This window comes from Globicephala melas, chromosome 8 (genome assembly GCF_963455315.2).
Source record: "Globicephala melas chromosome 8, mGloMel1.2, whole genome shotgun sequence".
Classification (NCBI taxonomy): domain Eukaryota; kingdom Metazoa; phylum Chordata; class Mammalia; order Artiodactyla; family Delphinidae; genus Globicephala; species Globicephala melas.
The window spans coordinates 167,383-190,281 of NC_083321.1; the positions used below are offsets into that span (position 1 = coordinate 167,383).

At 64.1% G+C, this 22,899-nt stretch overlaps 2 protein-coding genes and 1 non-coding gene across 6 annotated transcripts; 2 read left to right on the top strand and 1 right to left on the bottom strand.

The window, feature by feature from the left end:
- The first annotated feature begins 387 nt into the window (after window positions 1-387).
- On the top strand, window positions 388-460 carry TRNAG-CCC (transfer RNA glycine (anticodon CCC)). Its single transcript has one exon. It is a non-coding gene; the product is annotated as a tRNA-Gly (tRNA).
- A 4,054-nt stretch (window positions 461-4,514) lies between these two features.
- On the top strand, window positions 4,515-12,800 carry PKP3 (plakophilin 3). Its single transcript, XM_030850866.2, has 14 exons — window positions 4,515-4,595; window positions 5,845-6,070; window positions 8,250-8,326; window positions 8,432-9,063; window positions 9,152-9,275; window positions 9,840-10,044; window positions 10,334-10,508; window positions 10,926-11,043; window positions 11,118-11,288; window positions 11,371-11,556; window positions 11,852-12,005; window positions 12,218-12,410; window positions 12,506-12,593; window positions 12,765-12,800. The coding sequence occupies exons 1-14, from the start codon at window positions 4,515-4,517 to the stop codon at window positions 12,798-12,800; spliced, it is 2,466 nt and encodes an 821-aa protein (XP_030706726.1).
- Window positions 12,514-22,892, bottom strand: SIGIRR (single Ig and TIR domain containing). Of its 4 annotated transcripts, none has more exons than XM_060302669.2 (10): window positions 22,465-22,892; window positions 18,135-18,297; window positions 17,061-17,259; window positions 16,418-16,551; window positions 16,178-16,318; window positions 15,638-15,781; window positions 15,246-15,348; window positions 15,031-15,181; window positions 14,654-14,843; window positions 12,514-14,354 (listed from the first exon to the last, which is right to left on the bottom strand). In XM_060302669.2, the coding sequence occupies exons 2-10, from the start codon at window positions 18,139-18,141 to the stop codon at window positions 14,191-14,193; spliced, it is 1,233 nt and encodes a 410-aa protein (XP_060158652.1). In that variant the 5' UTR covers window positions 18,142-18,297; window positions 22,465-22,892; the 3' UTR covers window positions 12,514-14,190. The 4 variants fall into 4 exon arrangements, with proteins under 4 accessions (XP_060158652.1, XP_030706728.2, XP_060158651.1 ...); XM_030850868.3 differs by lacking the exon at window positions 22,465-22,892 and adding an exon at window positions 19,954-20,168; XM_060302668.2 differs by lacking the exon at window positions 22,465-22,892 and having other exon boundaries at window positions 18,135-20,168.
- Window positions 22,893-22,899: the final 7 nt, after the last annotated feature.

Genomic DNA, 22,899 nt, shown 5'->3' on the forward strand with positions numbered 1-22,899 from the left:
GAAAATATGGGCAAAATTTTTATTAAAGAAAAAGCCTGACCTGAGAAGGTGACATCCCAGCAAAGCCCTGAGGTGCTGATGAGGCTGCCAAGGACACAGATGGGGAAGGGGAGGAGGTCCGAGGTGACATTTGAAGACATTTTTAGAAATCAATGATAAACACTTCTCATCACATCTTTTCAATATTATACTGGAAGTACTAGTTAACGCAACAAGACAAGAAAAGGAAATAAAAAGTATACAGATTGAGGAGGAAGAAACATTGTTTTAGTTTGCAGATGACATAATCATCTATGGAGAAAATCCAAAAGAATTAGCCAAAAAAAAGGAAAAGAAAAGAAGAAAAAAAAAAGAAACTTCTGGAACTAATAATCAATTATAAGGACTTCCCTGATGGTCCAGTGGGTAAGATTCTGCGCTCCCAATGCAGAGGGCCCAGGTTCGATCCCTGGTCAGGGAACTAGATCCCGCACGCATGCTGCAACTAAGCGTCCGCATGCCGCAGCTAAGACCTGGCACAGCCAAAATAAATAAATATTTAAAAATAATAATAATCAGTTATAGCAAGGTTGCAGGATACAAGGTTAATATACAGAAGTCAATTGCTTTCCTATATACTGGCAATGAACTATTGGAATTTGAACTTTAAAACACAATACCATTTACATTAGCACCAAAATAAATAAATAAATACTTAGGTTAAAATCTAACAAAATATGTATAAGATCTATATGAGGAAAACTACAAAACTGTGATGAAAGAAATCAAAGACCTAAATCAATGGCGAGATAGTCCATGTTGATGGATGGGAAGACTCAATATTGTCACGATGTCAGTTTTTCCCAACTTGATCTATAGATTCAATGCAATCCTAATCAAAACCCCCACCAATCAACTAATTGATTCTTTTCTGGAGAGGCAAAAGACCCAGAATAGCCAACATAATATTCAAGAAGAATAAACTTGGAAGACTGATAGTATCCAACTTCAAGGCTTACTATAGAGCTACAGCAATCGAGACAGTGTGGTATGCACAAAAGATCAGACAAAATAGATCAGTGGGGCAGAGTAGAGAGCTCAGAATAGACCCACGTAAATGCAGTCAACTGATCTTTGACAAAGAAGCGAAGGCAATACAATGGAGCAAAGATGGTCTTTTCAACAAATGGTGCTGGTACAACTGGACATCCACATGCAAAAAATGAATCTAGACCCAGACCTTACACCCTTTACAAAAAATAACTCAAGATCAATCATAGACTGAAATGTAAAACACAAAACTGTAAAATTCCTAGAAGAGAGCACAGGAGAAAACCTAGATGACCTTGGGTGTGCTGATGACTCTGTGGACACAACACCAAAGGCTGATCCATGAAAGAGAGAATTGATAAGCAGAACTTCATTAAAAGGAAAAACCTCTTCTCTGCAAAAGACAATGTCAAAAGAATGAGAAGATAAATCGCAGACTAAGAGAAAATATTTGCAAAAGACACATCTGAGAAATGACTGTTATCCAAAATATAGAAAGAACTCTTAAAACTCAACAATAAAATGAGTAACCCAACTGAAAAATGGTCAAATGACATTAATAGACCCCTCACCAGAGAAGAAATACAGATGGCAAATGAGCACATGGGAAGATGCTCCACATCCTATGTCGTCATTGGAGAAATGCATATGATAAAAGAACGAGATACCTCTACACACCTATAAGAATGGCCAAAATCCAGACACCGACAAGATCCCTGGTTGCCCCCCACCCCACCCCCGGCCCCCGGGTTGGGCCGGTTCTGACAGCTCCAGGGGACGGAGGTCCTTCGGGAAAGGAAGCTGGAGCCTGAAGGGTTACCCAGCTCTGATGCTGTTCAACCAAAAAGGCAACAGCAGGTCTCGGAGCGGAGCAGATGGTGAGAGCAAAGGGCTCCTCAGGCAGCGATGGGAAAGGGCCCAGGGGAGCGGGAACCCCTTTGAGAACAAGACTAAAGCTAAACCACTGGGAGGAAGGCAAACGAACGCCCTCTTACCCTCAGTGGAGAAAGCGGCCCAGACCTAGCTGGGGGACTACTACCAAGACGCCCACCCACCAGCCAGCGCCAGTCCCCAAGCTCAGCCCTGTCCCACTCAGGGAGACCTTTCCCTACGCACCCTCACTTGCTTCGTAACTCGTGGAAGCTTATTTCGCCTGGGGAACTTGTTTGCCGGTCTGTGAAATGGAGCCGCGTCGCAGCTCTGCCTCCCGGCGCTCCTGTGTAGATTAAGGACAGAACGCAAACAGAGCACCCACCACCCAGCCTCCACCGCCGAGCCCTCGCAAACAGTGCCCATGGGTGGTGACGAGTTTCTCCAGGACCCGAGACGGGCCTCAGGAGGGAGGAAGCACCATCCTGCACCCCTCCAGGGACGCGACGCAGCTTTCTCTCCACCCTCCCCGCCCTGGGGCCCTCCCCTTAGTCAATTCATCCTCCTCCCCTGCTGCAGCACCCCCAACCATGGGCTCCGGCCATGCCGTTCCCTTTAGGGTCCTCTCTGGGGCCTCTGCAAGGCGCCCCCTCTGTCCCAGAGGCCCTCAGCTGCCCCGCCACCCAGACCAGCATCATTACGTGCGGGCCTCTGTGTCTGTGTCCCCCCAACCCCGCGACCCCAGAAGGAGCGCTCCCGCGAGAAGCTGCGTCTGTCTTGGTCACACACCTGCCCCGGAGCAGCGCCAGCGCATGGCAGAGCGCAGAACCGGCAAGGTGGACGGAAGACCTGAGGGGAGGGGGTGGACGGGTGGCGGTGGGGCTGTAACCCTTGGCGACCTTCCCCGCCAAAGGGGCGAGGCGCCAGGGGGCGCAGAGGATGCCCCGCCCCAGGGGGATCCGGGGCAGCGCCCGATGCGCAAGTCCAGGTAGGGTTCATGGAGGAGGGACCCTAACCCTAACCCTGGGCTGGGCTGGGCTGGGTTTGGCGGGAGCCCAGCCCTCGGGACGTGGGAACGCTCGCGAGTTTGCTGACAGGAAACGCCGGGACGCGCACGGCTGGAGCCCTAGCAGCAAGACCCGCACCTCCACGGCCCCCGCGGCGCGCTGCGCCCTCACGCCTGGTACGCGCCCTCGCGCTGATCCATCCCGCTCCCTGCAGGCTCCGTGGCCCCGGACAATCTGCCTAACTTCTCTGTGCTCCAGCGCGCTCTTGAATCTTGTTTTGAATATTATTTTGCTGTCTACATCTTCAAGCTTTTCTCTTCCATTCCTGCCCCCAATAGCCCCACTCCAGACTCCCCACAGAGGTGGGGTGGGGCGCCCTCCGTACCCCTCCTCCAGCTCCGGCCGCACACACCGGGCAGCCCCTAGCCCCTTCACAGTGAGCGCCTCTCAGGTCACCAAAGCCAGCGCTAGGAGGGCATCCGTCCTTCCACCCGCCCCCTACTCTGGCCCTCGCACCTGAAAACCACCCCATTATCGCCCCCCATCCGCTACCCCTCCTCCAGAGACCTTTGTAACAACTGCCTGGGGTCCCCCGCCTCCAGTAAATACCCCAGCCCGACCTCTACGCTGTCGGGGTTGTAAATGCTAACCTGCCCCTCTTGGGCCCCCGTAGCCCTTCCTTCCCAGGCCCCGGGGCAGAGTCCAGGCTCCCCCATCCCCCCACCTCCCAAGTAAGAGCATCACTCACCCTTGCAGGCCCTCAGGTCCCGGGATCTCAAACCCGAAAGTGCACCAACGCAGACTCCCAGGACCTACCGCCTGTTCTCTAAGCTCCCTGGGTGAATCTTCCCCCATCTGCCACAGAGTCCCCTCCCCCAGGAAGTTCACCCTCAAGCCGGCACAAAATCCTTCTCGTGCTCTCTCCCTACACACCGGCTCCAGGAAGAGGGGGCTCTCAGGGAGGACGGAGCAGAAGGCTGGTCGCAGGGGTTGGACTGGGCTCTGAGCTTCACATGGACACAGGTTCCAAGCCACAGCCAGTCCCTCAGGCCCTGCAGTGGTTAGAGAAGTCTCGCCCGGGATCCCCAGGGTTTCCCTGGGCACTGAGCCACAAAGGCAGGAGATCCGAGGTGGGGAGGTGGAGGGGTCCACAGGTCCTCAGGCAGGCTCTGCACAGCCTGGGGGCCCCCACAGCCCTCCCTGCCGAGAGGAGGGGGAAGCCCCGCAGGCTGTGGAAAACCGGACCTAGGGGGTTATCTGCCTGGCGCCTCCTCTCCATCGCGCGGCTCCGACCCCACCAAAGCCCCTTCCATCCCTCTGCGGCCCTGTCCCACCACCCAGGGCCTCTAGACCCCACCTGCAGTCTGCCCCTCGAGGCCCGCTGCCCTGCCAGGTGGGCCCAGGCGGACTCGAGTGAAGGGCGGGCCTCCAGGCACACTCAGCGCTGTACAAACTTGTATCCCGGGATTTCTCCACACAAAACACATTTCCCAGGGAAGCAACCGGTCTGATGAGCTCGCTGGGCGTGCGGGCGTTCCCACTCCGCCCTCCCGGTGCCCCGGCAGTCCTGTCCCACACTGAGGCCCTGACGGCAGTGCTGGACCCAGGATGCAGCCCAGGACTCCTCAGCCGGCAGCAGAGGCCTCTGGGATGAGCCCGGGGGCTGGCAGTATCTGGACCACCAGAAGGGTAGGTCGCCCACTGTGCACATCCCCTGAGCCGGGAGGCTCCACCCCAGGGTTCACCTTGTCCTTTCCGGGGACCCTCCCCTCCCTCTCTCACCCCCAACGTTGACCTCCGACTCCCACCCCCAGTCCCCTCCCCAGCACTGACCTCACCCCTAGGGCTGCCTTCTGACCTCGACCCCGCCTCACCCCCAGGCCACTGCCCCCAGCCACCATTCCCACCTGGGGCTCACGTCCCCTGCCTTCAGGGGGCCAGGGCCCAGGGTCAGGGCCTCCCATGGGAGGGAAGGCCTGTGAGGGTGGCCCCAGGACGACTTTTCCAGGGGAACCCAGGAGGTACATGAGGCCACTCAGCCCACACCCCTCCAGCCCTCCTGGGCTCAGCCCCCACTCAGTCCGCCAGGGGCCTGTCCTGGATCCAAGCCAGGCCTACCCGGGAGGCCTTGGAGCGTGCCGGTCCAGCTGGCGGTGGCGCTCCAGGGAGACCTTCTTGGGGCGAGCGCTGCTAAGCCTGGCCCTTCCCCTCCCACCTCCGACTGCTGGGCCTCCCCTCCCCACACAACTCCGACCCTGCTCGCCTGGACTCCTGGGCTCTCCCTGTAGCACGCCAGATCCTGAGCCCCCAGCCAGGGCAGGAGGGCCCCTCTGAGTCAACCCCCTGGGGCAGCCCCGCCTGTGCCTGCTGAGCTGAGCCTTGACTCATGGCTTGGGAGAGGCCTCCCACCTCCACAGGGGGCGGGAGCCCAGGAGGGCTAGCCAGCCCCTTGGAGGGCTCTGCAGAGGCCGGGGTGGGGGTGGGGGTGCTGGGAGCACTTCCGGAGTCTGCAGGATGGAGGTCTGGAGGGTCATGAGCCTGGGGTGGGCCCGTCTCGCCTCTTGCTTCTGGGGTCTCTTGGGCACCAAGGACCAGGACGAGGGCCCCACAGAGCCCCTTTCCACCCTGAAGCTCCACTCCAAGCCTTCTATCCTCAACGCTGTCCCTTAGCACTTGACCCCTGCTAGGCCTCACTCCAACCATGGCCGCAGTGCCTGGTCACGCAGGGCCTGTTCTTCCGCCCAAATTCCACCTTAAGCGGGGCCCCTCCCTCCCACCTGGCCCAGGTGTCCCCGCCCCTAGCTGAGCTCAGGGCTGGGCGGGGTCGGTCTCCGGGCCAGCCCTGGGCAAAGCCAGCGGGGAGGGGACTTCGGGGACAGCGCCGCGCGGGAAGAGACAGCGGAGACAAATCCCGGCCCCCGTGCCTGCCGCCATGCAGGACGGTAACTTCCTACTGTCCGCCCTGCAGCCCGAGATGGGTGTGTGCTCCCTGGCGCTGCCCTCGGACCTACAGTTGGACCGCCGGGGCACCGAAGGGCCAGAAGCCGAGAGGCTGCGTGCAGCTCGTGTCCAGGAGCAGGTCCGCGCTCGCCTCCTGCAGCTGGGGCAGCAGCCTTGGCAGAACGGGCCGGCCCAGCCCGACGGCGCGGCCAGGGCGGCCACAGGTAGGCAGACGCTGGCCGGGTGCCCACGATGGGTGGCGGGTGGAGGTGGCCCCAGCAGGCATGGTGGTGTGAGGGCCAGAGGCCGCGGTGGGGCCACTCCGGACTCAGCTCCCTGACTCACCCAGGCCCGCCTTGAGTCACCGCCCTACCCCTGCAGGCGTGGGAGAAGCCAGAGGTGAGGCCTCCACCTCCTGGCAGGGACCCCGGGGTCCTCCCTGCAAGTCGGGTTGGGCCTCACCTGCCCACCGGGCCCTGAGCCTCCCACCCCCCCAGGGGGGGCACGGGAGAAGCGGCATGTGGCCGGCCAGGTCTGTCTCTGTCGGCAAACCCGGAACACGCACGCGTCCGGTCCCACACCCCACGGGCTCACACACGGTCTCAGAGACACGCAGACACACACGTCACTCCCCTGGAGACACAAACGCAGAGACACAGACGCCCAGACTGTAGCGTCCACCCCCCATGCCCCACAGGAATAAGCAGACAGAAAGGTGAGGGGCGGGGTCTGGGACTCCTGGAGGAGAGCCACGGCCTGTCTGGGCCAGGGTCTCCCTGCGGAATTGCGGGGGGGAGGCCCTGCTGGGGTGACCCGGATACTCTCCATGAGAGCAGCGGGTGGGGGAATGCCCCTCAGGGCCAGGCAGCTCCCTGTGTAGGAACCCCGGTTCGTGCATGGGGCACGTGCACGGGTGTACGTGAGTGTGTACGTGTGTGTGCATGAGTGTGTGCAGCGAGTTCAGGGCACTTCTAGAAATGCCACTTCCTCCCTTGCCAGCTGCAGCCGCAGGGACCAAGGTCAGACAGTAAGAGGAGCCTCCAGGATGTCCGGGGCCAAGACCCCGCTCCACGGTGGCTCGCGTGATCTCCAGAGGGCCCTTCCCAGTGCTGGCCACCAGCTGCTGGTCGGGGGATAAGCGGCTCAGCCAGCACAGGGGCCGCCAGGGCTGGCTGGATTCCTGCGTCCTCCCCTCCCTGGGCCTCAGCCTTGCTGGTGGCCAAGTTGGGTGCCCAGGCAGGGGTCATGGGGTAGAGGAGGGAGCGGGGAGGGGTTAATTAGGGGAAAGAGGATTAGAATTTGGGGGTGGGGGCCGTGCCCCCTCAAGGCCGGGCCTCACTAGCGTCAAAGGTTTAATAGCCCCTGCCCAGAAGCCTCATTAACCAGGGCCTGTCTGGGGAGCGTGCTGGGTGGGGGAGTCCCCCCAGACCTAACTGAGGCAGAGGTTGTGGGAGGGTCCAAGGCCCCTCCTTCCCTTCACCCTCACCCTGAATCCCTTCAGCCTAGTCACTCTGACCTGGCCTTCGGGGGATGGGACTCTTCCCCCTCCAGGTGTGACCACAGCAGGGGCTCTAGCAGAGGCTGACCACTCCAGGAATACCCCCCCAACCCAAAGACCCCGCCCCTGGCATTGCCCAGGTGATGCGCCCCCCAGTCCGTTCCCACTGCTCTGCCTTGGTTTGACCTTTGCCCAACTCTTCTCCGGGTGTTCTCAGCTCTTCCTATACACCCGACCAACCACACCGCGCCACCTGTCATCCACATATTCATTCAGTTGTCCCTTCAGCATCCATCCTCCCGGCTTAGATACCCCTTCACACACCAGTCACACACCAGTCAGTCTGCTCATCCAACCCATCCTTCCGATGGTCCAACCCGCCCTCCCCCCATCGCTCCACCCTCCACCTTCCATCCACCTGCCCGTCTGTCCACTCGCCATGCAGGTGGGCTGGCACCGGTGCCCCCGGCTTGTGTGTGGCTAGGGGTGGGTGTGGCTCGGCCAGGTGGGTCAGGGCACTGCGCCTCAGGGCACTGGTCCAGGGAGACTGTGTCCGCGGCGAGTGACCAACAGCACAGGATGGGCTCCCGGGAGGTCAGTGTGGCTTCCTGGGGGCAGTGGCCAGGCGTTGTGCCCTGGCAGGGATCGGGGAGCTGAGGAAGGAGGCCCTGGCACACTAGGTAGCCGGGAGGTCAGCAGGGTGAGCACATCCGTCCCCCGCTGAGGGGCACAGCTGGAAGGGACGGGGGCTGTGGGAGGGATGACAAGGTGACGGCAGGGACCGGAAGCCAAGGTACCTGCGCCAGAGTCCACTGGCCTCCCCACCAGGGCTCAGGGCAGGAGGGGAGGCAGGAGGCCAGTGCCTTGCCATCGGCCCAGCCAGGCTGCGCTGTCCCTGTCCGCAGGTGCGTGCCGGGCTCAGTACCACACCTTGCAGGCCGGTTTCAGCTCCCGCTCCCAGGGCCGGAGCGGGGACACCTCGGTGAGTGACAGCCCGGAGTCCCGTGAGGGAGGTTCTGGGGGCTCTGGGGGCTCCAGCGTCAGGAAGCCCAGCGGCCCTCACTGCCCTCCCCTCCCTGCCCCACAGACCTTCCGGCCCATCGCCAGGCCTGCCTGCAGCCCTGTCTCCTGGTCTTCCCGCTCGGTCGTGGACCTGAGCTCCGGCCGAAGGCTGAGCTCAGCCCAGAGCAGGGGCAGCGCCCTTGGTGCCGCAGGGTATGGGGGTGCCCGGCCCGCCGCGCCCCCGCCCACCCGGCCCACGTCCTTCCACGAGCGTGGCGGGGTGGGGAGCTGGGCGGATCACGACACCTTGTCCCTGCACTCGCTCAGCCTGGGGGCCGGGGGCCCGGATGACCGCTACGGAGTGGTGGAGGAGTGGCTGGAGCCGGCGGCCGCCTCCCCCTACAGGGCCTCTGCCTCTGAGCGCCGGGCCAGCTCCAGCTCTGGCCGGGCTGGGGGCCTGGGCTGGCTGGAGGCTGCCGAGGGGCCGCCCAGCCGGACCATCCGTGCCCCCGCCGTGCGGACCCTGCAGCGGTTCCAGAGCGGCCACCGCAGCCGTGTGGCAGCTGGGGGAGTGCCAGGGGGCGTCCTGGAGCCCGTGACCCGGGCGCCATCTGTGCGCAGCCTCAGCCTCAGCCTGGGCAACTCGGGCCACCTGCCGGACACGCGTGGGCTGGACAGCTACGGTGGCCACCGCACTTTGCAGAGGCTCAGCAGCGGGTGAGCTGGGCTTGGCTCGGGGAGGGGGCTTCTGCCCTAACCCTGGCCTGTCCCCAGGCTCAGCCTGACCTGCCTCTTTTCTCCGCAGCTTTGATGACATTGACCTGCCCTCGGCAGTCAAGTACCTCATGGCCTCAGATCCCAACCTGCAGGTGCTGGGAGCAGCCTACATTCAGCACAAGTGCTACAGTGACACAGCAGCCAAGAAGCAGGTGACCACCCCTGCTTACCACCCTCACGGGCCCCCCTTCACTCACTGTCCTCTGTCTGGTCCCTGACCACCCCTCACTGATCCCCAAGCTGCCTGGGCAGACCCCATCTACCCAGGGCCTCCTCAGCAGAGGAGGAGCAGGAGGGACTGACTTGCCCAAATCTGAATGCACCTGCACGCTTCTGCACACACCTGCGTGCATCTCCATACCCCTGTATGTGTGTGCACACGTCTCCATATACCTGCACGTACCTGCACACTTGCACACACCTGCGTGCATCTCCATACCCCTGTATGTGTGTGCACACGTCTCCACATACCTGCACGTACCTGCACACTTGCACACACCTGCGTGCATCTCCATACCCCTGTATGTGTGTGCACACGTCTCCACATACCTGCACATACCTGCACACTTGCACACATCGGCACGTTTCTGCACACCTCCGCATACATCTCCATACACCTGCACGTGTACTCACACATCCATATACACCTGCATCCGTTTGCACATACCTACGCAGCGTGTGCACAAGCGCTAACACCCGTGTGGCTATGCCCACAGGCCCGCAGCCTGCAAGCTGTGGCTAGGCTGGTGAAGCTCTTCAACCACGCCAACCAGGAGGTGCAGCGCCACGCCACGGGCGCCATGCGCAACCTTGTCTACGACAACGCGGACAACAAGCTGGCCCTGGTGGAGGAGAACGGCATATTCGAGCTGCTGCGTTCGCTGCGTGAGCAGGACGACGAGCTGCGCAAGAATGTCACAGGTGGCCCTGCTCCCCGCCCGCCACTCTGCCACCCTTCCCTCGGTCCCCACGGCCATCCCTGTGGCATGTCTCTTTGGAGTGGGACTCCAGCCCCAGGCTCCGTGTCCCCAAGCGTCCTCCTCTCTGCGCTGTTGCGGCCCCATGACCCTACACGTCACACTCAGGCTCTCCCCAGCGAGGCTCTTGGGTGAGGCTCGAAGTGCCAGGCGGGGCCCTGGGCACCGTCCCCGGAAGAGGCAGAGGGGCTGGAGGGCCGTCCCTGACCACGGCCTCGCCCCACCTGCCACAGGGATCCTGTGGAACTTGTCCTCCAGTGACCACCTGAAGGATCGTCTGGCCCGAGACACGCTGGAGCAGCTCACAGACCTGGTGCTGAGCCCCTTCTCAGGGGCCAGGGGACCGCTCCTCACCCAGCAGAACGCCTCGGAAGCGGAGATCTTCTACAACGCCACGGGCTTCCTCAGGTGCGACGGGCAGCAGGCAGGGGAGGCCCAGAGAAGGGGCGTTAGGATCTGAGATCTGAATGACAAGGCGGGGCCACCGGGGGTGGGGGTCTGGGAGAAGTGGACAGAGAGGCAGAGGCGCTGACGCGGGAGTGGAACGGGCCGCCAGGTGTGGCCCCCGGCCAGACGTCAACAGACTGGGGGCTGCAGGCTCAAATTTCTTTAAATCAGGGATTTGATCTGATATTTATAACCTCCCCGGAGCCCCGGACACTTTGAGAAGTGGATGGGGGATGGGCATGCGGAGGTGCCGAGGGGCAGAGCCCAGCTCGGGGGAGGAGGGGATTGGTGCTCAGGATCTCAGCATTGGGTGGGTCCCTGAGGGGTGGGCTCTGCCTGTGGTCCCAGTGGGGGTCTCTGATCTGCCTCCATCCAAAGGAACCTCAGCTCGGCCTCCCAGGCCACTCGCCAGAAGATGCGTGAGTGCCACGGGCTCGTGGACTCCCTGGTCACCTATATCAACCACGCCCTGGACGTGGGCAAGTGCGAGGATAAGGTGAGGCTCAGCCAGTGCCCCGGGGCCCGAGGGGCTCCAGCCTGCTCTGACCGAGGTCCGCCCTCTGTCCACAGAGCGTGGAGAACGCCGTGTGCGTGCTCAGGAACCTGTCCTACCGCCTGTACGACGAGATGCCACCGTCGGCCCTGCAGCGGCTGGAGGGCCGAGGCCGCCGGGATACGGCAGGGGCGCTGCCAGGCGAGGCAGTGGGCTGCTTCACGCCACAGAGCCGGCGGCTCCGAGAGGTGGGTGCGGGCCTGGGCAGGGGGGCGGGCGGAAGCAGGGATCCCGGGTGACCTCGGCTGACCTCCACGCCCTCCTGCCCAGCTGCCCCTCACGGCCGACGCACTCACCTTCACCGAGGTGTCTAAGGACCCCAAGGGGCTGGAGTGGCTGTGGAGCCCCCAGGTCGTGGCGCTGTACAACCGGCTGCTGCAGCGCTGTGAGCTCAACCGGCACACGACGGAAGCGGCTGCCGGCGCGCTGCAGAACATCACCGCAGGCGACCGCAGGGTGAGGTGGCCTGGGACCACACCTGGCCACGCGCTGGGGCGCGAGGCACTGGGGATGCAAGGGGTGAACGGGGGACAGGAGCCCGCTCTCCCGGACTTTATGGTGCATCGGGGGGCCAGAACTTCAGAGCGAGAGAGGAAGGCAGGCAGGATGCGGCTGGAGGATGCCACCTCGGCCCCCGGGGTCTGCACTGAGTTTAAGGAAGGTGCCGGGAGGGTTGGGCCAGGAGGGAGCAGACCCGGGGCCTCCACGGGGCACCAGCACCCATTCTCACAGGCCCCTCTCCTGCCGGCAGTGGGCGGGCGTGCTGAGCCGGCTGGCTCTGGAGCAGGAACGCATCCTGAACCCGCTGCTGGACCGAGTTCGGACGGCTGACCACCACCAGCTGCGCTCGCTGACCGGCCTCATCCGAAACCTGTCTCGGAATGCCAGGAACAAGGATGAGCTGTGTGAGTCCAGCCGTCCCGAGGCCTGGGTTCTGCCTCCCCTGGGGGCCGGGCGCGTGCCTGGACTCTGTCTGTACTGCTGCTTCTCCGGGCGGCTTCTGGGAAGCCAGAGCTGGTGGACAGACAGGCGCCGAGGGGGCACAGGGAATGGCAGGCGCCGAGGGGGCGGGGCAGGGGGCGGGCAATGGAGACTGACCACCCCGACCTGCTGGTAGCCACCAAGGTGGTGAGCCACCTGATAGAGAAGCTGCCCGGCAGCCCGGCTGAGAACTCTCCCCCGGCCGACGTGCTGGTGAACATCATAGCCATCCTCAACAACCTGCTGGTGGCCAGTCCCGTGGCCGCCCGAGACCTGCTCTACTTCGACGGGCTCCACAAACTGTTCTTCATCAAGAAGACGCGGGACAGGTGAGGGCCCGAGCCCCGCGCCCCCCCCGCCCCCCAGCTCGCCCTGCCTCCTGGCCAAGCCTGTCACCCCACTGACCCCTGCCCCCTACCCCCAGCCCTGACAGTGAGAAGTCCTCCCGGGCAGCCTCCAGCCTCCTGGCCAACCTGTGGCAGTACAACAAGCTCCACCGGGATTTCCGGGCGGTATGTTCCCGCGGCCCAGGGCAGGCGGGGCTGCGAGCGTGGGGCGCGGGCACGGGACGGCAGGGAAGGACACGGAAACCCACGTGGCCCAGGGCACCCATAAGACCAGGGGCCTGGGGGGGCGGGATGCAGAGCAGCAGCGCCCTGACTCCAGGCCCCTCTCCGCCGCAGAAGGGCTACCGAAAGGAAGACTTCCTGGGCCCGTAGGCGAAGCCTCCCTTGGAGAAGGAGCGTGCGATGTGACCCGCCTCCAAGGGAAGGGCTCAGCTCAGGGCTGCTCGCCAGCTGGCCTGGAGGAGAAGGTTGATGACGGCCCAGGGGCTCTCGCTGGAGCCCCATCCACGTGCAACTTGAAGGCCTGGGCCACGGGGGAGGGGACAGGGGCTTGCGGCTGGGGAATTGGCTTCTGCAGGGCAGGGGGTGGGGCAGGGCTTGAGGCTGCTCTGATGCGTGGGGTGGTGGCCAGGTCACACTGGCAGAGGTGGCTCTGGCTGTGGCCCAGCAGTGCCTCGGGACAGCCAGCAATGGGAATAAAGGTGGCCGTGAACACAGCAGCCACAGCCCCTCATGCTTCTTTGGTTGGTCAGACTTGGGGGTCGGACCCAAGGACTCAGCAATGTCTCCAAGAGCAACCATGCCTGCAACCATGCCTGCCCCTTAGGACACTCCCCCCTGGGCCCATACACAGGCCTCTCCACGTCAGGGGACCCAGGACAGGGAGGAGGGCGTGTCCAGCAGCAGGAGAGCTGGCGGAGAGAATGGAGGAGATGGGGCAGACAGCAGAGGCAGCCTCAAGCCAAGTGAGATGCAGAAGCAGCAGAGCTGGGGACCTGGTGTGTAGAGGAACGAGCACTTCTGGGGCAGCTGTGACTCCTACTGGCCTCGGTGCTGCCCTGCCGGGCTGTGCTCACGCGGCAGATGCATCCAACACCTCTCCCTGCCCTGCCTTCCTGGGCCTGGAGGTGCCCTGATAGGTATACTCATGCTGTCTGAGGCTTGGGGTCCAGTAGGTTCTGGGACCTCTCCATCTCACCAAGCCAGGCCCGTTGGTTGTAAAGTTCCCACTGACATTTTTTACAACAACAGGCTTTTTCTGCAAAGCTCAGAACCTGAAGTCTCTAAGGGGCCTGCCCCCCAGGGACTGTCTGGATCACAGTGGGACTGGGAACAGTCACGGCCCCAAGCAGGGAGACCTGAGGAGGACGCTGCAAGAGACACGCCTCAGCTGGCTCAGGACGGAGGAGGATGGGGAGAGGGTGGGCTTGAGGGGACACCCAGGTGCGGTGACCAGGTGGCCATGGAGCGAGAAAAGGAAGGGATCCAGGGCCCTGGAGTGCCTGAGACGGAAGTGAGGGGCGGGGTGTTCGCTCAGAACACTGCACACCCCCTCCTGCCCCAGGGGAGCAGAGGCCGAGACCGGGCGGGGCTCCAGAGGACTTTATTTCTGGCGCGAGGAGGGTCGCTGGGCCCACTCTCCTTCCCCGAGGTCCCAAGGCTGCAGGGAGACAGGGCTCGTGGTCCTGCTGAGTGGGAAAAAAACCCACCCCAGCCCTGCCCCAGCTGTCCCTGGTGAACCTGCTGCTCCACGGGGCAGGGGCTACACGTCATCCTCCGACACCAGGCAGTAGAAGTCCGTGCGGGCACTGTAGTTTCGGGAGCCAAGGTCCGACACATCCACTTCACTGCCTTGGCCCTCTCCAAGCGAGACCCCACTTGCATGCGGTGGAGCTGCTGGCTCCCCAAAGACAGGCCCTCGTACACCTGGGGAGGGGTACCGCCAGGCCTGAGGCTGGGCCGCCCACAGCCTGCCTTCTGCCAGGGTCACTCCCTGCTGCCCCTCCTGCATGGTGGCATTTGAGATCCTGGAGGTTCCCAGTCAGGCCCCAGGCCCGACCACCTTCATGGAAAGAGGCAGTGGGAGGTGCTGGGAATTAAGCCCATCCACGGGCTGCAGGGAGCAGTCCCTGCCACCTGGACCCTTTTTGGGGCTCCACCTTATGCAGCCCCCCTCCAACTCAGGCTGAGCTTCTCAGGGTCAGGGGTGGGGCCGGTGGGCATACCCAAGTCCCCCTCAGGGTCAGGGTCCAGCTCCGGGTCCAGGGTCCGACCCTCTGGGACCCGGCCTCGCACAATCAGCATGGGGTCCTTGTCATCCTGCAGCCGGGTCTGGGGGTCTCCCTCCATCGCTCTGTACTGCACCTTCCGTGGCAATGCCAACTGTAGCTCTTTCCAAAAATCGGAGGAAGGTGTCTGGAGGCCAAGGTGGGGCAGTTAGCGAGCGTGAACAATTGGGGGGGGTGAGGGGGTGCCAACACGGAAAGACCCTGGTCTCCTTGGCCCCAAAGAGCCCACTCCTCTGGGCGGCTGACCATGGCACCTCCACCCGCGGGCTCCCATCCACAAGCCCCCTCCCTCCCCGCCCCCTGCCCCTCCGCACCACGGAACCGGGCCTCCAGAGCAACAGGGTCACCAGGTGGCGATGCTGGCGCAGCAGGCGGAGCGCAGGGTGTGCGGGGTCGCGCCGCTGGCCCTCGAAAGTGATGAAGATGGGTCTGCGCGTGAGCTCCAGCAGCCGGCACAGGCCCTCCCTGCGAGGGCGGCACAGTCAGGGGGGGCGCAGTTGGGGCCCACCCAGCCCCGCGCGGGACCCACCGGAAGCTGTGACTGCACCAGGCCCGGCCGAGGAAGGCGTCGGACAACACCACGACGAGGCGCCGGCAGCGGCTCAGGTTCACCAGGAGGTCGGCCGACGGCTCTGCGGGAACCCGGGCATCGGCGGGGTCGGTGCGGACGGGGCCCTAGAAGGGGCGGGGCCCTAGCCGGGGCCTGAGGAGGACCCGAGGGGGCGTGGCCCTAGGAAGGCGGGATCTGGGCCGGAACAGGGGCGGGGACCAAGTAGAGATGGGGCTGGGCCCTGCACGGGGAGGAGGCGGGCTTTGAGGGGCGTGGCCCTGGAAAGGCGGGGTCTGGGCCGGAACAGGGGCGGGGCCTGCGCCCCTCATCGGGGCTGGGCCCGAGCGGAAAGGGGCAGGGCGCCGCCGTACCCGCGCGAGGCAGGAGGTCGCGGTCGTCCAGAAAGAGCTTGTAACCCCGCCGCCGCTCCAGCTGCGGCTTCAGGATGAAGTTCACGAACTTCCGGTCCTCGGGGCTGTCGCTGTAGGAGACGTAGGCGTCGTAGAGCTTCCCGTCTGCGGACGGCGGCGGGTGAGCGCGGCCGCTTTCCAGGCCTAGGCTTGCCACCCTCGGGGCCCCCTAAACCTCCCCCCTTGTGCCCCAGGGTCCAGGCCAGCCCCCCAGACGCAGATCCAGCAGATCTCGGCCCCGGGCCCCGCTTAGACCCCTCCTCAGCACAGGATTCCGAGTGGAGCCCTGGAACCAGGCTACCGTGGCCCCCTTCTGCCGGCCCTGTGCCCTCCTGGGCTGCACAGAGACACCCCCCTTTCCTGGACTGGGATCTCTCCAGTGCCCTCCAGGGACGGATGCCTCCTCGCCCCCACCTCCAGAGCCAATCCCCCCACCCAGCGCTGAGCCTAGGGAGGCCCCGTGGCTGACTCCGCCTCCCCATGCATCCGCGCCCCACGCACCGTTCATCTCCACCTCCCCATACGTGTCTTGGTACCAGAGCAGTACATTGAGTCGGCACTTCGCGTATAGCAGCGCTGCCAGCAGCAGGACCAGCAGGACCAGAAGTGAGGCCAGCACCGCGGCCACGTGTCCAGCCAGGCCTGGGGACAGAGCCACTGACTGAGCCAGCCCAGCACCCTCCAAGCCTAAAGGCTCCCCAGGCCTCCCTCCTACCTTCTGCCCCACTGGACCCCACTCACCAGCTCTCCAAAGAGTGAAGGAAGAGGAGCTGATGTTCTGGACGGAGCAGGTGAAGGTCCTGAAGTCTTCAGTACTGGTCAGGTTGATCCCCAGGACACTGGACACAAGCACCTCTGACCAGTTGGCCTTGACCCTGGGGAGACCAGGCCCCACCCCCTCACCTGGGGCTCGACAGCATCACCGGATGCCCCAGAGCCCCACTTGTCTGGGACTCACCCAGAGAGGCTGCAGATTTGGGCCTCCTGGGCAGTCCTTGGGCCATAAGCTAAGAGAAATGGCCAGAACATGAAGGGGGTGTGGATCTCTTTTGGGACAGTCACCCTAATCCTGGGTCTGGGTCCTGGGGGTCCTCAGATCCTAGGCTTGGCCCGGCGGTCAGTGAGTAAGTCAGGCTGTGGGACTCTGCTGGCACCCATGGCCCTGGCTGGTCTACAAGGTGAGTGTCTAGAGGGGCCATCTGTCCCTGCAGTCACTGACTCTTAGTGTGCGTCCAGAGTGGCACTCTGCCCATGGCATGTCTGGCCAATCACTCCCCAGCCCATGTCCAGGTCATTACAGACCAGGGTGTAGGTCAGAGAGGCCACTGGGGGGGCGGGGTATATCCAGCGTGGTCACCTGACCCTGGACACCCTCATCTCTTACCAGGAGTCCTCATGGAGGTCATAGTGGCTTCCATTGCCCAGCAGCAGCCCATCTCTCAGCCACTGGACCGAGGGCAAGGGGCAGTGGGGCCCAGAGACCACTGAGGCCGTGCAGTTCAGAGTGACCACACTGCCCAGGGCAGGCCACAGGACCTGGTTTCCAGATGGGGAGAGGAAGTCAGGGGCCCTGTCGCAGGCTCCTGCAGAGAGAGGACCGAGTGGGTTAGCTGTGCCCACGATGCCAGCCTCCCACTGTCCACAGATGGTCTGTGGGCCGGGAGAAAACCACGGTGGCCAGTGGCATGTGCTGCTTGGTAACTGCATCACGTCTGTCCACACGTCCCACGGGGGACAGGGCCTGGCATTTGGCACATCTAACCCCAGCAGCAGCCGGTTCGTATGTGTTCTGCCTGCCCCAGATGTGGCTGCCCGTCCCCAGAGAAGATGTTAGCACGGAGTCATGGCTGAGCTGGCCCAGCACCGCCCTGCAGCTCAGCAGGGCCCGCCTAGCTGCCTGTCTACCCGGGACGCGGCCCAGCACGCGTTTCCTGTGTGCACCTGTCGCCCGCTGCTCTGATGCCCAGGCCCCGGCCCCTCTGCTGGACACCCGTGGTTTGGGGGAGTCAGGGCTTGGGCGTCAGCACCTTCCACCTGGTATGGGAGCTGGGGGTTCCAGGACCCTCTACTCCTGGCTACAGGCAAGCCTTCTCACCTCCCCAAGATCTTTTAATTGGGGTGATGAGCCGGAGCCGGTAGTCATAGAAGCCTGCCATCATCTTGGTAGTGTGGTCTCCCAGCAGCCCACCCCCCATGGCCGCCCACCGCGCCCACTCCCAGTATCCCTGGGCTTTACTGACCCCCACGAGCCTGGTCTAGAGGCCTTGGGCAGGAGACGGTGTGGGCCCATCCTAACCATGGGCTCAGGACCCCGGGCCATAGGGGAGGGGCAAACAGAGGTCTTTGTACCCCTGGCTTGAGGCCAAGCAGAGAGGCCAGGCCACACTGCAGCGTGGAGCCAGCCTGAGGGGCAGGAGGTGGGAGTGGAGCCCGTGCCCATCCCTCTCTGGCCGTCTACCTGCCATGGTCTGGCCGGGGCCTCCTCAAGGCAGGCTGGACACTGGTGCCACCCACGGCTCCCCGGGGCTCCTTGGCCGAGCAGACTGATCCCGCAAGGGCTGGGCAGGATTCACTCTCTGTCCTTGTGGCCAGTCAGTCAGGGCACCAGGATGGGTCAGAGGCTGCCGCCATCCCCGGAAGCAAGTTAAACAAGAACAGGATAAGTTAACGTGTAACTCTGGCCACTGAAGCACTGCCTCTGCCCCAGCTGCCGCGTGGAGGCCCCAGAGCACCAGGCACAGCCTAGACTGCACGTCATCTGCCCCAGGGACGCAGTGACAGCCCAGGGTGGGACAGCGCTCCCGGCACACCTCGTGAGCCCAGGAGTTGGCCTCGTTCCCAGGTCCCCTGGGACAGGGCTGCCACACACAGGCAGCGGGGCTGCAGTACAGCCGCACTCAGCCTGTACCGAGGCTCCGGGGGGCTCGGGGTTCTCGAGTGCTGGGCTGCCTGACTGAGCCTCGCTCCCAGCCATGGGGTTTTGTTCTGGACGCCGTCCTGGGTGCACCACGCACGCGTGAACCCTGCACTTGAGGCTGCACTGGGCCGAGGTGTCGAGGCAGGAGGGGTGAGCGGGGGGTCAGGCTGGTCTCACGGGGCAGCCCTCCTTCTGGGTCCTGTGCTGGCGCCTCCACCCATTTGTCATCTTCAGACCCAGACACTTTTGTCCACACTGTCCGTATAGTTGTCCAAGGGAAGCCCCCACCCGCCCACGGTGACCTTTCTCTCCTCCGCGGGGTCTGGGACCACTCCCGGCCAGACTGGCAGCAGCCACACGCCTCTTGACCCAAAAAGCTCTCCAGTGACCTGGGCTGAACGGCGGGGCACGAAGCCCCAGTGGCAGAGCCTTTGAGGAAGACTCCTTGGCAGCCGGGCCCTGGGCACCTCCTCCCTGGTGCCCAGCGGGTATTTACTGGGCACCTAGTCCTCCCCCTGCTCCCTGCTAAGTGGACACACCAGGGCCCCGGCTCCTTCAGGCCCTCCCCCCACCCGTAGGGCCCCTGAGGCTGTGCAGGGACGAGTCTTAGCCTGCCCCCCATTCCTTCGGCACGGGTGACCCGATGTGGCCCCGTGATCAGCTGGAAGCCCCTGGTTTGGCTGGGCTGGAATTTCCTCAGAAATCGGTGGAGCGGCAGGCTCGTTCCCGGGGGGCTGGTGCGGAGGGTCCTTCCAGAAGTCCTTTGGAGTGGAGGGCAGTCCTGGGAAGGCCGTTGAAGCAGGAGGACAAGCCCACTGAGGGCTATGGGAGGCTGGGCGGCTCACGCCCCCTCCCCCAGCCCAGCGGGTCCCAGGGCAACTCCTACAGTGGCCCCTTGGCCTCTGTAACCTCAGAAGATCTCCTACCCCTGGAAAGGCAACCTCGGACCCTCCTGGAAATTCAGGCCAAACCACATGGCCAGGCGACAGGTGTCCCCCTGCACACCCTCCGCTGCAACCCTCCCCGTCCTCTGTATCGTCTCTGTGTTGTACGACCGCCCCCTGCACGCCCCACACATGCCTGCACGTGCACACTCCCCACACCTCCGACACTCCGGCAGTCCACACACCTGGCACACCCCACACCACACACACTGCACCTCACACCCACCCTCAGCCTCCCATCACCCCTCGCTCTCTCACTGGCACACACGCACCACGCACACACGTGCACACGCAAGCCACGTGCTTTGCGGGCCTCCCCTCAGCCAGGCCTGATTTCGAGGAGAGGGCTCAGGCCGGAAAAGGCATCCAAGGACGAGAACACAGGCTCACGCTGAGCAGCGAGAACACGAAGTCACCTGGTTCCAGCTCTTTCCTCCTGAGGAGGGGATGTCCGTCACTGAGGTCATTCACGTGTGCTTGGGAGCAAACTGTTTGCTCGGCTGGGCCCCCGGCCCAGTCCAAATCACCACGGCTGCCCCAGACGCATCGCCAAGCACGGCAAGGACCTGGCTTTTGTTTGTGCGTTTTAATAAGAACTTTCCCCGTAGCTTCCTGGCTTTGCAGTCACATCCTCTCCTCAACCTAAACCCCACCCAGGCACCCACCCTCCTCCCCAGCGGGCTGGCGGGCGGGCGGGCAGTTGGTGGTTCTCCCCGCCAGCCCCGCCTGCCCCACTCTTCCTGTAACTCTGAGTCAAGCAGCTCCTTCCTCTAGGGCCCGCCCCAACCCACCCGGGCACCGGCACCGTCCTTCCCTTCCCAAGGCCAGGCCTGGGTGAGCGGGGAGGTGGCAGAAGGGCTGGGGGCCACGGTGATATGTGGGGGTCCTGGCCAGCGGACCCCCAGTCCGGGCCGTCCTGCACACGCCTGAGGAGCTGGGCAGTATGGCCTGCTTCCCGGACACTCCCTATGGTCCCAACACCCAGGAGACGGGGCGGGGGGCGGGTGTCTCCACGTAGCTCCCCGGGCCCCAGTGAGCAGCCCCGATGTATCTCTGACCTCTGACCTGCCAGGGTGATGGGTGGGGCTCCTGTGGAAACGCTCACCAATAACGGGCCCTTGAACAGGGCTCTCTGGCCCCCTCCCTGCCCACCTCCCAGGTGTAGCCCCCAAATGGTGAGCAGTTACAAGGGGGCTGGGGTATCACATGGACCTTAAGCCCCCTCTTCTAGATAAGGGAGCGAACAGGAGGCCTCAGCGAGGGTCCCAGCTCTGAGCCCAGGTGGTGGAGAGCCGACATCTCCTGGAGTCACAACAGACCCCCCTGCACCACCATCCCGGACTGACCTGGAACTCAGGGCCCAGCACTGGTGGCTGATGGCGCTGCTCATAGCAATCGGGCAGGGTCCCCTGTGGTCCCTGTCCCTGCCCTCACCCTCCAGGGGCAGAGCATCCTCACTGCAGCGTCAGCTTTCCTACATCCTTAATCTGACCCTGTCCAAGGCACCCTGCACAACGCCCACCCCCCCGTGGCCTCCAAGACCCTTGGACGATGGTGCATCTTGGGCTCAGGGTCCAATAGAACTGGAAGAAGTCCTGACTGCACGCCTTCCCCACCGAGCCGCAGCTCCTCCAAGGAGCCCCAGTGGGCCCTGAGGCTGAGTGAACAGCGTAAGCACCTGATGGTCAGGCTGGTGGCCGCCAGCAGTCAGTGACCTGCCCGGGAGAGCCCAGGCAGGAGGCAAAGAGCTAGGTTCTCCCTGGTGTCCCCACCTGCTTTGCTGCCTCTCAAAGCTCCTGCCAGACTGCCTGCCTCTCGGCATGCCCACCCGCACCACCACCTCACAGCCGCGACTGGGCGCCCGTCCACCCTTTGCTAACGCCCACCCTCACCCTCCCTTGTCCGCCAGGCCCACTCCACAAAGTGAGCGGAAAACCCCACGTCGCCTCAGGCACTCTCGAGAACAGCCCTTCCGAATCCGAGCCCGCCCCCTGCACCGCCCACCGCGCTCGGCTGCACCCGCGCGGTTCCTAGGAAGCCCTAGCCCCTCCCACCCGCCGGCCTCACGCTGGCTCTCCGCCTCCCCGGAGCCTCGGCGTCGGCCTGGCCGCCGGGCGCGCGCCCGCGCCTTGTCCCCAGGCGCCCAGCCGTCTGATTTGCTGCTCAGCACCCCAGTCTCTGAGCGACTCCCTCTCATCTGGGACCGGCGGCCCCTCTGCGCCTGGCGCGTCTGTCCCGAAGGAAAGAACTTGCACAAAGCGCTGTGGCCCCGCGAGCCGAGAGGCCCCGTCCTGCACCCCCGGGCCCGCCACGCACCCCACACCCGCGCTCCGCCTTCCCGGAGGGGCGTTAGTACCCCCTTCCTCCGGGTGGGGTGAGCCAGGCAGGGCGCGCACGTTTGGGGGGCGCGGGGACGGGCAGGTCGGGGGCGCGCACGGAAGGGCGGGGTGCGCGGACGGCTGTAGCGTCGCCCGGACACAGGTGCGCAGCGGTTCCAGCAGGTTTCTCCGTCCGCCCCCGGCGCTCTGGGAGGCCTCGGGGCTGGGCTCGGACTTCGGGGCGGAGGCGGGGTCCCTCAGCGCCTCGGCGCTCCTCTTCCCTCTCCTGGCCGAGGGCCAAGTCGGGCGGAGCGGGAAGAGCGGCCCTCGCCCCCGCAAGGCCGGAGGGACCGGAACGAGGTGTGAGCTGAGGCTTCCGGGCGACGCGGGCAACGGGCTCGGCTCCGAGGCGCTTCCTGCGGAACCGCACCCGCCACGGCCCAGAGGCTCCCCGGGGCAAAAGGCGCCTCGGCCGCCCAAGCTCCAGGCCCGGTTCTGGCTCCCGGGAGCCGGCGACCTCCACTCACCTCCGCAGGTAGGAGCCGCGATCGGCACTCACCTGCTGACAAGACCCGGGGCTTGCGCGGCCGCGAGGGTGGAGCGGCTCACCTGGGCCAGGTGCGCAGCGGCGACAGCCCCAGCGACGGTGGCAGGTGCAGCCCCGCCCAGCAGCCGGGGCGAGGGCGGACCCAACTGTCCTGCTTCGAGCCTCAGGCTGGTGTTCAAGACGGTCCTGCGCTCGGCCCCCTGGAGCCGCGGCCGCCGCGCCTGGGGGCAGAGGCCAAACCGGCCCGACCAGCCCCGAGAGTCTCGGTGCCCCAGGAACTCCTCGGAAATTCCACCGTCCCCAGGAGCACCTGGTGCGGTTCTGCTCCTCCTCCCAAGCTCTTTGTCTTCCTCTAGGAAGCCTGCCTTGACTCCCGCTCCTAAACCCGAGGTGCAGGGAGGGTAAGACCTCTGTGACCTCTGTAAGGCACCCCTCACTTGGAAGCCCACGGAAAACCAGAGCGGGGCGGAGGCTACCACATTCCGGGCCTCTCCCCG

Excerpts from the sequence above, each read along its gene's own strand:
- PKP3 (XM_030850866.2), top strand. The coding sequence starts at position 4,515 with ATGCAGCCCAGGACTCCTCAGCCGGCAGCAGAGGCCTCTGGGATGAGC. Across the intron at positions 4,596-5,844 it reads GTATCTGGACCACCAGAAGG|GACGGTAACTTCCTACTGTC; the intron begins GTAGGTCGCCCA and ends GCCGCCATGCAG. Across the intron at positions 12,006-12,217 it reads CAGGAACAAGGATGAGCTGT|CCACCAAGGTGGTGAGCCAC; the intron begins GTGAGTCCAGCC and ends ACCTGCTGGTAG.
- SIGIRR (XM_060302667.2), bottom strand. The coding sequence starts at position 17,383 with ATGCAGTTACCAAGCAGCACATGCCACTGGCCACCGTGGTTTTCTCCC. Across the intron at positions 16,319-16,417 it reads CTTCACTCTTTGGAGAGCTG|GCCTGGCTGGACACGTGGCC; the intron begins GTGAGTGGGGTC and ends CTCTGTCCCCAG. Across the intron at positions 15,782-16,177 it reads TGGGGAGGTGGAGATGAACG|ACGGGAAGCTCTACGACGCC; the intron begins GTGCGTGGGGCG and ends CGCCGTCCGCAG.